Source organism: Haemaphysalis longicornis, unplaced genomic scaffold (assembly GCF_048455015.1).
Source record: "Haemaphysalis longicornis isolate Haplotype H1 unplaced genomic scaffold, Haemaphysalis longicornis Haplotype H1 scaffold_9, whole genome shotgun sequence".
Taxonomy (NCBI): domain Eukaryota; kingdom Metazoa; phylum Arthropoda; class Arachnida; order Ixodida; family Ixodidae; genus Haemaphysalis; species Haemaphysalis longicornis.
Window position 1 is genome coordinate 163577476 of NW_027526460.1, and position 12554 is coordinate 163590029.

A 12554-nucleotide genomic window follows, 5' to 3' on the forward strand; every position below is an offset into this window, starting at 1 on the left:
GGAGGCAACGTTTCTGCGCATGGCTGCAACACGTCGGCATTGGCGGTGAGAGCGGGAAGTGATTGCGGGTAGGATGTACAGTGCTCACGGATTGAAACGCGACACTGCGAGCTCGTGGCCGGCGGTACATGCAGCGCCGCCTGAGGACGCCCGTGCAAGCAAGGTGTTGCATTGTGGTATACGTGAGGATGAGAGCGTGTTGACCGTAGGCTTACTGCTTCCGGTTGCCAATGAGCTTGACTCAGGTTCCCCGCAGCGACAGCGGGGCGCTGCGAACCTTGAGTGCTGGAACGCGTTTGTACCGACGGTAGTAGCCCGGCTGTGCGCGTAGCTGATTTCGCGACATCGTGTGCGCGCGCGCTTGTTACGCGTGCCCTTCCAATGCGACACAGTAATGTTCATGTAATGCACAGTCACGCTCATCTGAATAACAGAAACTTCTGTACGAAGGAACAGCAAACTTTATTCCAGGATGTATACTCAAAAAAGGGAAGGACGCCTTTGCAGGCACGTTCGCGTGTGTTGCGGTGCGTTAGTACTTCATCGGCTCACCTCTTTTTTTAGTTCATACCATGGAATAAAGTTGGCTGTTCCTTCGTGCAGACGCTCGTTTTATTCATATAAGCGTGACCGTGCCTTACATGCACATTATCTGTGCCGCATCGGAAGGGCACGTGTAAGAAGAGCACGCGAGCAGACGATGTCGCGAAATTGGCTGCGCGGACCGCCGGGCGGCTACCAACGGCGCACAAACGCGCTCCTGCGCTCCAGGCTCGCAGCGCACCGCTGTCGCTGCGGGGAACCGAACCCCACTTATTGGCAACCGGAAGCAGCAAGCCTACGGTTAAAACGCTCTCATCCTCGTGGTATACCACAATGCAACACCTAGCTTCCACGGGCGTCCACGGGCGGCGCTCCATGTACCACAGGCCACGCGCTCGCAGTGTCGCGTTTCAATCAGTGAGCACTATACATACTTATATGTGCGTGTATGTGAAATAAAACTAGTTGGAAATAGCGCTCTGTTGGGTGTCCTCTTTCTTGTCCTCGTTCTTCGTGCTATGAATTCGTCAAAATCGCCTCACCAACTTGCCCAAGAATCCGTACACCTACTTTCACCGCTTCCACTAAACAGCTGCCAACAAGGTGTTTCTCATCTTCGTTGTCAGAGCTAAAATGCCAGTGCCTGTTACGTTCCACCCTTCCGCTACAACAAAGCACGTAGGTCTGCATAGTCTAGGCACTCCAGTAACTGTTCGTGTAATTACACGTTACACATTACACCGCATATCCCGCATATGAAGCATATCCCGCCATGGGAGGACACGCTTGTTACAGCGTGTTCTGCACCGTCACCATCTGCATAATCTGCATCATCACCATCTGCATCATCTGCACTACCTGCACCATCTAAAACTCAGCGTCGGAGGCAGACGTTGCAGCGGACCTCGCTGGTTGTAGCCGGTGCTACTTCTCGGAGCAGTACAACACTTGAGATTTGCATGGACGCGTCATTGCGGGCCGAGTCCTCTATAGCGGCAGTGGCCGCTGTGTCCAACCCCGATGACCACCAAAATATTCGACTTATTTCGCTGGACGCCGACCCCGATATTAGGGAACTTCAGCTTTTAGCTATAACGGAAGGTACTCACCTTGCACGCCGGGTTGTCACCGATCACCCAGAACGGCGTTACGACCGGATGAAAATATTGACTGACTGCACTGAGGCACTGAAATGCCTCAATGGTCCACCGAGGCAAAACAGTACCGCGCACGCTATCAAGCAGATCTGCGAGGAACTCAGGGCTGACTCTGGGGTACTGGTAACGGGACGCTGGGTTACTGGACATCAAGGACACCCAAAAAGCGAGAAGGCTCATGGACTTGCGAGCGAGGCTTCTTTACACCGTTCCCAGTTCATGCTGCCCGTAAGGCCAATGACGCTGCTTACTGATCCACATGTGGAGCGCCGCCGTCGACGTTTTCGAAGGAGGAAGGAGTTAGCAGCTACTATTCCCCCATGCCACGACCCCACACCCCCTGGTGTACCCCGAGGTGCTCAGGTGTTCCTCAACCGGGTGCGGTCGGGGTACGCTTATACAGACGACATGGTTCCTCGATGGCGAAATTACCCACCCCATCCTACACCCCACCATGGAAACCTCTCTAATGGTGGGTCCGCCGCTGCGTTTCCTAGACCAGTCCGATGCTTCGCCTGCAAAACAGACGTGACCCTTACAATCCTCCACCTCGTTTGGGACTGCGGTGCACTAGATCGGCTTCGCGCAAAATATCGTCCCGCCTGGGTCTTCTCCTAGTAGGACTGGATCAGACCATGTGATTGGCACCAAGCTACGTTGGCCGCATTGTGGCACTTGGTTTGTGAGGCCGCCATGGCCCGACATTACAACCCCCTCTTATAACCCTGCGGTCTCGAGCCATCCCAAACAAAAATATTTGTCTGTCTGTATGTCTCGAAATTCTGTCTTTTTACTTAAAGTCTACCTTTGCAGCATGGGATGGGGCCTTACATTTGCAGAACACCGCGATATGTATTGGTTCAATAGTGGCTCCTGTTAGCAATATTTTTCCCAGTGCAATTGAGAGACATACAGGATAACCTGTGTGGATTAGCCGTCAAAGATACGTTGATGATTTTGTTGTCTTTGTGGAGAACTGCAAAGTGTCACGCCGAGAGGTTGATGTGTTGAAATTATTTAAAGAGTACAGTCTTGGGCTTAAATTCACGTGTGAGCTTCCGACAAAGGGATGCCTACAATTCCTTGATGTGCGCTTGTATTTGAAACCGGGACATGTCTGCTGGGAATCAGCGAAACCACTTTTTAATTTCAATTCAGGACACTCTAAACTGGTAAAAAGTGCAATCGCCTTTTCTGTGTTAAGGTATGCGGTTTTTCACTTTTGTTCGCATAAAACTGGGAACCGTTTCCAGGCGCAGATCACCAGGCCTGACGCTGCCGGCTTCCCGGAGCACATAATGCACAAGGCTGCCCAGAAGTCAATAAAGGTGGTGGGTGAGAAAGCAGAATCCAGGATAGATGGTCTTACGGCAGAAAAAGTGAAAACCACGGTGATCCCGCCCATGCACCGTTTATCACATGGATTGAAGAATGTTGCCTGACGTTAAGGCGTTAAAGTACTTTTTTCTGCTCCGAATAAACTTGGCAGGCTCTGTATATTGGTAGAAAAGATGTCAGGACAGCAGTATGGCGGCTTTTGCAATGTTAAGCATGCTTCGCCATTTGCCCCGTGCAACCCGGGAATTGTGTACTCATTGCCATTATCACGTGATAATGTATATATTGGCCGATCGGGCAGATTCATCAATGTTCGACTCATGGGAGCACCGGAGGTCACTCCAGAACAACCCTCTTGCACACATCACTCGGCATTGCGCGACCCACACAGATAAGAACCAAGTGCAATATTGTCCACTGTTTAAGAACACAAGCGTGTTGTGGCGGCACAATCACCAATTGACACGAGAGATAACTGAAGCTTTCTATAAAAGGAAGAACGATGAAAACTGTGTCAGCCGCGTCGGTGGCATTACATGAAAAATAATTTCTTTTCTTATCGAGTGCATTAACTTAGGTGTTTTGTAGGTTGTTTGTTTTATGTGAGCATTGTAATATTGTGTTTATGGAACCTTAATCCTGTAACCATTTTAATCTTGTGTTTATCAAACCACACTTTCAGGGGGCTGACCTGGGCACGTGTTCATTCTGAGTATATATATTTGTGTTTATTCGTAACAAAAACGGTTGCGAGTTAGCACTGTAGTGCGTGTCTTGTCTGCTTTCGTCCTGTTTCAAGCGCTACTTAACGATGTCTCAACACCAACTAGCCCAACTGTCGATTCTATTGAAGTTCTTTTCCACTAAGGTATGCTGCGATGAAAGTTTCGCTTTACGTCTATCCCCACCTATGCGTGCGATGCGTCAATTTTCGCCGTATCCCCTAACTTTCCCAACAATGTATAGGCAGTTTTAGCATATCGTTACCGTGTTTGCGTTACCGTTTACCGTGTTACCGGAAGCGCTGGCGACGGTGAAGCCTGTGCCGGTAAGTTACCGTTCGCGGTAACTCTCGCGCTGCGCAGTCTACTCCCGCAAACACGGTAAACGGTAACGTAAACACGGTAACGATATGCTAAAACTGCCTTATTTTACTAAAAGGAGCTCGACGTTTTAACGTAATCTGTTCGAACTACGTGAAATACCGATGGTCCACACCACTATTGTGCTTACCGTTCGTACACCCGATCGTACTCGCTCAGAGTCGACTGCACGTGCGTGAGAGTTACCGTGACGGTAACTTACCGGGACAGGTTTTACCGTCGCCGCCATGATGGTAGCGTTAAGTAAACCCTCGAGTCTTGATTACAGCAAAAACTCTACCCTCGGCGCCTACTGCTTGATAAAATCAATAACGTAATCTTCGTCGATTTTGTATAACCAGTGAAGGTTGGTAAATGATTCTGAAAAATGCATCACATGGGCACGACCAAATTTATCAGAGAAGCGAGGGTTATGGCCGCCCCTGCTGCTGCTAAGCCTCTCTCGCCTCAAATATTTCAGTTAAGTTTCTGAGCTCGCAAAGCGCTGTTAATCCACTATATGGCGACATCGACATGAAGTTTTTAAAGCTGTACAGGCGATGTATACAATTATTAGAAAAGAAAATTATTGTATTGTGACCGTCTACTCTAAAATGTCAAGCTATTCAAGCTATTTTATACGTAAGCGAGCAGGTTTGAACAACACAGTTTTCTGTGATTTGTTTGAAACTAATCCGTCAGTCTAACTATTGACTGACTAATGTCTGACTAATGTGTGAAACTAATGTCTACGGAAACCGCTAACGGCCAGTTAAAACATGTTCTATTGTCTTCAGCGTTAAACGGAAACTATTGTTTTCGGTAGCGCGGTAAACGATAACGTAAATACGGTAACGCTGTGCTGAAACTCCCGATAATCTCCTTTCTATGTACAGTTATTCTATCACGTAAAAATTCTCGTGGGTTAATTCTGCACCCTTTCTGAAGCATGGTTGGCTGGGAATTGTTGAGGTTTGTTTAAGTGCATTCGCAGTACATGACCCCGTTCGGCTCCCCTTGTGCGCCCATCAAAGATGCCAGTCTTTCGCATGCCGCGAAGGGTGATTTTGCGCAGTTGAGGCCGGCATGCGGAGCCACAGCGAGCGCGCATCTGCAAGGCTGGACTCGCCTCTGGAAGCACCAGGTCACCGTAGGGAAGTACGGCTCCGTCCTCGATTTGCGGAGAAGCGATGCACAGTAACCACACCATTCATTCGACGGGGCGCTGAAGCTTTTCCCCCGCGAGTTGTCTTAAGCGACCTCATGCGTCGCGACTTTAGCTAGGGGACGCAAACACGCACGACTGCGGACCACCGCAACTACTCACACGCCCTGACTATACGCTGGTAACCTGACTTCATACGTAGTTTGGCCTTAGAACTTTTTCAATGTACCTTCTAATGAAGTAAAGAAACAGTGCCAAGTTCGAAGTTTGGTTCTGTTGGTCGTGTTTGTTTGTGTTCAAATAAAGTAATTATGCAGCTAAATCTTGCCTATTTCCAGTCTAATCTGAGGTGCAGTCAACTGAGGTGCAGTGTGGCTAGTTGAAGTTCGGTTGCAAGCATATCGGCATATCTATAGGTCATGTACCCTACATCGATCAAAGTGCAGCGCCAGTGTGGTAAAGGGGAGAATGTGGTAAAATTTGATTGCAGCGATTATGCAAAAACGTTAATTCCACTCAGTCCGTACGTGGATACCTTAATTGGGCACTTTAATTGGGCACAGCGTCATTAAGATGGATAAAGGTATAGAAAAACGTCATTGCACCGGTTATATATACCCAGATATGCCTCCAGTCGATAGAAAGCATCCCGTAGTCTTTATGGGCAAAAGTAATTTTTTTAGTTTACAGGATACCTAGCAATCTTATGTTATGGTCTTTGAGATGAGAGCGGTTTTTATTTATTTTCCTATCATACACGTTTCATAGTCGCCTCTGCGCTGGCTTTAAGTGCACCTATATTTCATGTCTAGTTTTAAGGTATTTCTTCCAGCCTGTCGGGTAACTTTTGTGAAATGCAGGAATTTATCTGGGCAGAAGTCAAAGACACAGTTTCCACCATTCCCTCACTAAACAATCAAATTGCAGCGGGCTACAGCGCCTACTGTGTAGAGTACGCCGTACTACAGAATCAGGCTCCTTTCTTTTGGCCTTCTTTTGGCCTGCTGAACTTCTTTTGGCCTGCTGAAAACCCGGTGGAACACAGTGTAAGGCACAGGCTTGTGACCATAACACTGCCGCACAAGCTACTCACCCGTGAGGCACCAGCCATCGGAGTCGACGACCTGCGCCGTTTCCTCGGGCCGCTTGTAGTATCCGCGCATCATCGCCGGACTGCGGAAGGCGATTTCCCCGTGCTCCATTGGTCCGACAGTTTCCCGGGTCTTCATGTTCACAAACTGCGCAAGACGAATTCCGAATATAAAGAGCAGCTGCAGATTGCTGCTTTTGATAACGACAACCATCAACAACCGAGAAGGTTGCTTAGTATAAAGGCAATGAAAAATGTCTGGTCTTGCCTCCCATCCATGTGTTTGCGGTCATCGATGATCACAGTACTCCACGTATCCCATCACGCCAGCACCTGCCGTCCCGGCACGGTACGCTTACTACAACCACCCGCCTCTTCCTCCAATACACGCCATCAATGGTCATCGCGTACCACAAGCTTTCCAACAATACCATCCTTCGTGAAGGCTGCCCGAATTTACAGCGGGGATTAGAAATCGCCCGACCAATCGGGGATATTAGAGACGATTGTCTTTCTCGGGCTACCTAAACCCAGAAATTTTGGTCTGTCTGTATGTCTGTCTGTCTGTGACTCGATTCAGCCACCCGGCAAAAGTAAAATGTATACTGTGCAATAGTCATACACTCACAGCCTTCATATTTGTCAACTTTGTTGAACATGAACAAGACATTACGCAAACATAAGACCTAAAATAGATACACAGGGGATATTTACAGTGTTCCTTTATTAAAAAATTCATGAATGCTTGGTTTTTTATAGCAAATAATATTCTACATCTACTGCAGAAAACCAACCACCGCCTGCTGTTGCCCGCGCCACACACTGGCGGCATATGAAAAATCACGCGGCAACAGCAACGAAAGGTTCCACTAGCTAGGTTCCACGTTCTGCTTGGCTACAGTAGCACGGCCACGCGGTTCTATAAACCTTCAGGTCGGCCGCCTCGATTCACGCGCGTCTCCGCCGTACTGCAGCGCTGGCATCGAGGAACCAGGCCTGTAGCAGTGCAACGCGGTAAATTCAAATCGCCTTGAACAAACCCTTAGTGTGTTTACCTTGGGATGAGCGCGACGGAACAGCATGTGAGGTGAGCGGGAAAGCAGAGGGGGGCATTTCCTTAGCAAATGTCTACAAAGACTATCGTCTTTTGAGGACATTTGCAACGAAAGGAGCAGATACGCGGCCAATTTTTTGTGTTTGGATGCGTAACAACATTAATAGACACCAAGTGTGCTACTGCTGGCGCTGAACAAACCAGGCATCGCTAAACATAGCTAAAACTGGTGCAAAGCAAAGGCGCAAGAAAAACGGACGGGTGAAATTCAAGCCGATGAAAATACATAACTGTGCATTTTCATTCAACAACTAAAAATTAATGTCTTTTACGAGTGACAGGATAACACAACGGCAACATAGGCCGCACTGGCTGTTTTTTGTTTGCAATTTGGTTTTCAGAGCGTATACATCCAACGCTTGATTTCAATTTAGCAGCTTCTCCATATACTTACAGGGCGTGTCTAGAGTTTGATGTTTGACCGATTTTAAGTAACGCTTTTCGGGCACGTGCGTAAGTACAACATGACGTCATTAGCAGCATACTCATAATCGGTGAGGAATGCCGGCAATAGACGTGGAGGTGCGGATGCGTCATGAGTCGTGACATGCTGCGCGGAGTAACATTTCACCCTTGGAGACGCGACCTTGTGCCCACTCGCAGCGTCGGACGAAACCCCGAAAACCGAGACCTCCGCGACTAGCCTTACCCGTACGCATGCCCCTTCCACAACTATCGAAATCCGATCGAGAAATACAGCCAACAGAGGCGCCAGTGGGTCACCTCCAGCCCCAACCAGAGTGGCCCTCTCCACCGGCACGCCACAACTCTTCACCACAGCGGCCCAGCGTGTTCGAAGGCCATCAATGGACAAGGCCCATTTCCCGGAGGGGGAGCTGCTGCACCGCAATCACCAGCCGCGGTCCTCCGACGGCCCGACAGACCTTCTCGAGAACTTTGTTAGAGGCGGCTAACCCGGCTGCTAGTTTCTTGCATTACGCTTCATTCGCCATGTCATTCCACACTTTAGAAAATTGCAAGTCATGCAATCTAAGTTTAAAGAATCCAGCTTCCAGTACCGCAGAAAGCAGTCGGCCTTTCGTATTGGTTTACAGACGCCCTAACTCGAGAAGGAAAACAGTGGAGCTGAAGCTCTTTATACCCACGAAAGCTGTCGTACTGTGCGTAGCACTTATAGCTGTTATTTGTCTTTTGGTTATGTTCTTGCTTCATATCTCATCTCTTCGGACCCATTTTACCCCGACCACTTTTAACAGCCAAGCTGTTTAGCAAATCGTAATTTTTCCTGCCCGCAGTTAAAAAACTCAAGAAAATGCGACGACCGCCCACCGTCCCCGGCGCACGTTTGTCCAGCCAAGCATACCCACTTAGGGAGATTGACGGTGATTGGCACGAAAAAAAACTCCAGCGTTCACCGTAATCGTGGCAACACTTGCTCGGACCGAGAAAGGCACGTCATAGCGTACGCCCCTCCAAGGTTATGTCCAATGATTATCGCACCCAAAAAAATGAAGTAAGCTCACACTTATATAAACAATGATGGAGTAAAGGTCGTTGCGGAAGCGAAGAAGAAGCAAATCGGCTACAATCGTGGACTTCGTGGGATTCTCCATTTCACACACTACGTATTTCCCACCCCGCAGCCATGCGCGCTCAACAAACATGCCTTGCGAGCGCCGGCTGCGGACGGGTCCGTTGTTTGCGGAGGCAGACAAAGGCAGGAGGTGACAAGGGCAAAACGCCAATGGCAGCATTTATTGCAAAGCGCAAATCAAATACACTGCCTACAGACTAATCGTAGGCCATAACGGTAACATTGGGAGCGAGGCACTAAACAACGCCCGAGATCGAGATGGTTCGACTCACCGATGGAATACCGGAGCAGCGGGGCGCCGCGCGTGCGAGCGTGGGTGCAGAGAGAGAGAGAGAGAGAATAACTTTATTTCTGACGAGGCTCAGTCCTAGCGAGTGTCCCTCAGGTGAGGTGGGCGTGCTAGGTAATCCTGAGCGCTGGTGGCGGTGAGGAGCTGTAGCTCGGGCGAGGAGCTCCCGGTCACCTCCAGCCAGGTACTGGGAGGGTTGGACAAACGGAGCGGGGGTAAAGAGGGGCATTCCCAAATGGCGTGTGACGTGGTATCTCGAGCGCCACATGCCGGGCAGTTTGGGCGGGGACACTGCATGAGCATGAGGTGTTCGTAGGCTGCCACTTTTCCCGCTTGATTCTTGCAGTCCATAGAATTCTTCTTTTTGGATCCCTTGGGAACTGAAACTACCGCCAACCATTCCTGGAGTGGTTACTGCACTGCGGCACGCAGCAGCAGGGCATTTTGTGCCGACGACAACCGACAAACTACGCTCGCAGGCACCAACTTCACGCTAACCAGCACCGGCCGGCGCGCTAGCTGGGCATGAACATGGCGGCGGCGTCGAGAGCAAACCAGTTCTGGCGGCATCGGCTCCGTCAAAGAATGGCACCACCCTGAACGGGGAGGCGGGAGCGCACATCCAGGCACCCTAGTTCTTCCTGAGTACTAGCGCCACGTTTCGGCGAGGTCTGGTGGGATGTAGCATGACGAGAGGACGGCCTCTGGTCTTGGCGATGCGGTAGCGCGGCGCGGACGTTTCGGCGCGCTGGTCCGGACGTGGGGAACGCGCCACAAAGAGACGCTTCCGAGCGAGCTCGTAGACTGCACCCACGCTCAGACAAAAAGGATTGAACAAGATTGAAGAGATTTGCGCCTACTTTCAAGTTGTTTAATGAGGACAAAATAGCTGAGTGGGAGATCCGATCAAAAGCTTTCGTTAGATCTATGGTAACGATCGCCGACGTGTCTTGATCCGGGAGTGCTTTTAGTAGTTGATGATAAATCTGGAGGTGAATGTCGTTGGTTGCGAGATGTGCGACATTACCACACACTACCGCCTACAGCGGCTATAACTACCGCCCCCTCACACGTCTCTTCCTTCACCCTTGGACAGATTATGGCGACAATTACAGACCCATTCCCTCCCCACTAGACGCGTCCTCCACCACGGCGGCGCTTCCTGGGAATAGTTATTTTTCCGCGTGAATTTTATTAAGCGGGAGTGATGATCGAAGTTGATTGCGGATAATCTTTTCTAATAGTAATTATTGGGCCGCCAAGTAGATTACAAATTACACAAATTAGTAGCAGTAACGTCAAATTGTTAAAAAAAAGCATCTCCACCGTCTCCGTCACGCTATCAAAAGCTATGTGCGCGTCTGTGTTATTTGTGATACGGCGTTTTGCGCGTTTGTAAGTGTTTTTCAGCTTTTCGGTGCTGCGAAAAAATGAATACGAGTCGTTTATTTCGACGTTCCGGACGCGGCAGCTTAACTAGAAGAAAGCTGTGCTGAAACGAGTGCCCACAGGTTACCAGATAATGTTCTGGCACCCCATAGTATAACCAATGTTCATTCAAGTTTCTTGGACGTCACTCGCATCTGCGAAATAGCTTGCTAATCACAATAGTACGGTTTTAAATGTCGCAGTTGCAGTAAAGTTCGTAACAACACATTCGGAAAATAATTAGGAACGTATGAAGCACAGCAACGTTGGCGTGCGAACACTGGTGATATCTCGCAGAGGAAATACATTTACGACCTTCCATGAACCCGCAGCCTCATTTTGAAGAGGAAACAGGGCGGATGGGTGGGAAAAGCTATAGCCAAATACCGTGCTTACAGCGTTTTCCTTCAGACGTAAGCTATTAGTTCCTTTTTTCGGCGTGCTTGTACACATAATTTAGCATTATTCGCCACTGCATTCTCAGCACTGCATGCGTACACGGCCACACAATGAAGTCAAATTTTTTCGTGTTGATAGCGGCGCTTATAATTCCAATACAGTTTAACCGTAATGGGCACGAAAAAAGCAGGTCGAACTTTGTTTTGTTTCTAGATGTTAGAGTTGTGGTGGAGAAACCTTGCCATTTGTTTTTGCGTTTAAATATAACGAACGTAAGGCTATAAGTTTTTCTTGGACGGTGTCGGAGGTGACATTGGATCACAGCTCTCTGGGGGAAGGGGGAGGGGCGGCGTTCTTACGCTGTTTTTGCTGATGTAAACTAGGAAATAGGGCGCCGGGCACGAAGAAGTTTGTGACCTTGCCCAAAAATGACGTTTCGTCTCTCTGTAGAGGACTACAGGCGTTTTAAATGTGCAACAAAGGTAGCATGCGGGTCTTCAGACACAGAAGTGTAAAGGCATTAAGAAAGCCAGTCGCGGCATGCCTAATGTTGTTTATGGGATGCAGTTTGATGCTCTCCTTTGGTTTTGCAGCTTTGCCTCGTCACAGAAAGCCTCCAAAGGAAATGACTGGGACCACTCTCGTCTCTAATCTACATGGATATCAGCACGACGTAACCACTGATGGTCATGCAGCTGCGATCGACGCAATGCCGTCGCCGGGCAGCCTTCTTGAAGGACACGATTTCATTTTAAGGCGTATCGCCAGAATTCACGCACTTTCGTTTCATTTGTATCACTCTTTTAATGTTTCTTTCATACAAGTGTTTATTGTTACTTTCATTTGTTAAAGTTATTTCATCGCTTCTTTCTCTAGTTTCTGGTCGTTGGTCTGAGATCTGCGAAATGACTGTGGCAATTGACACTTGATAGCAATAAAAACCTGCACTGCGATCGAAACGTTGTGACCGCAATAACGTATACCGCCTCGTCACTCACTGACCTCTTCTTTTCGCCTTCATCATCTTCTTAACTTCTTATGCAACATGAATCTTTAGGGCTGCATAATAACCTGTTTCCGGCATCGCTTCCGACATACCACTCGACACACGCGCGCCGCACGGAGTGGGCATGAGCATGGCGGCCGCCGTAGCAGACGACGCGGTTGTCTCCACCCTGAACGGGGAGGCGGGTGCGCGCATCCAGGCACCCTAGGAAGAACTGGTTCTCAGGTAAGGCAGAGGGGAAAAGGGTCAACGCTTCCACCCTGGCGACAACGAACCCTCCGGTCGCTGGCGCCCTCCCGGGAGTATGGCTCCCACCGCGCGAGCGAGGCGATTGTGCAATGCCGGCCGTGATGGGAAGCTAGCCAGAAAGGGGTTCGCGTGAAAGTCG

At 49.3% G+C, this 12554-nt stretch overlaps 1 protein-coding gene across 1 annotated transcript in view; it reads right to left on the bottom strand.

Annotated features, from left to right (window-relative positions):
- LOC144151612 (uncharacterized) overlaps positions 1 to 12554 on the bottom strand; it is a 58488-nt gene that overhangs the window by 18968 nt on the left and 26966 nt on the right. The window contains exon 4 of the mRNA XM_077682725.1: positions 6379 to 6523. Within this exon, the coding sequence (XP_077538851.1) occupies positions 6379 to 6523 (145 nt within the window). The remainder of the gene's footprint in view (positions 1 to 6378; positions 6524 to 12554) is intronic.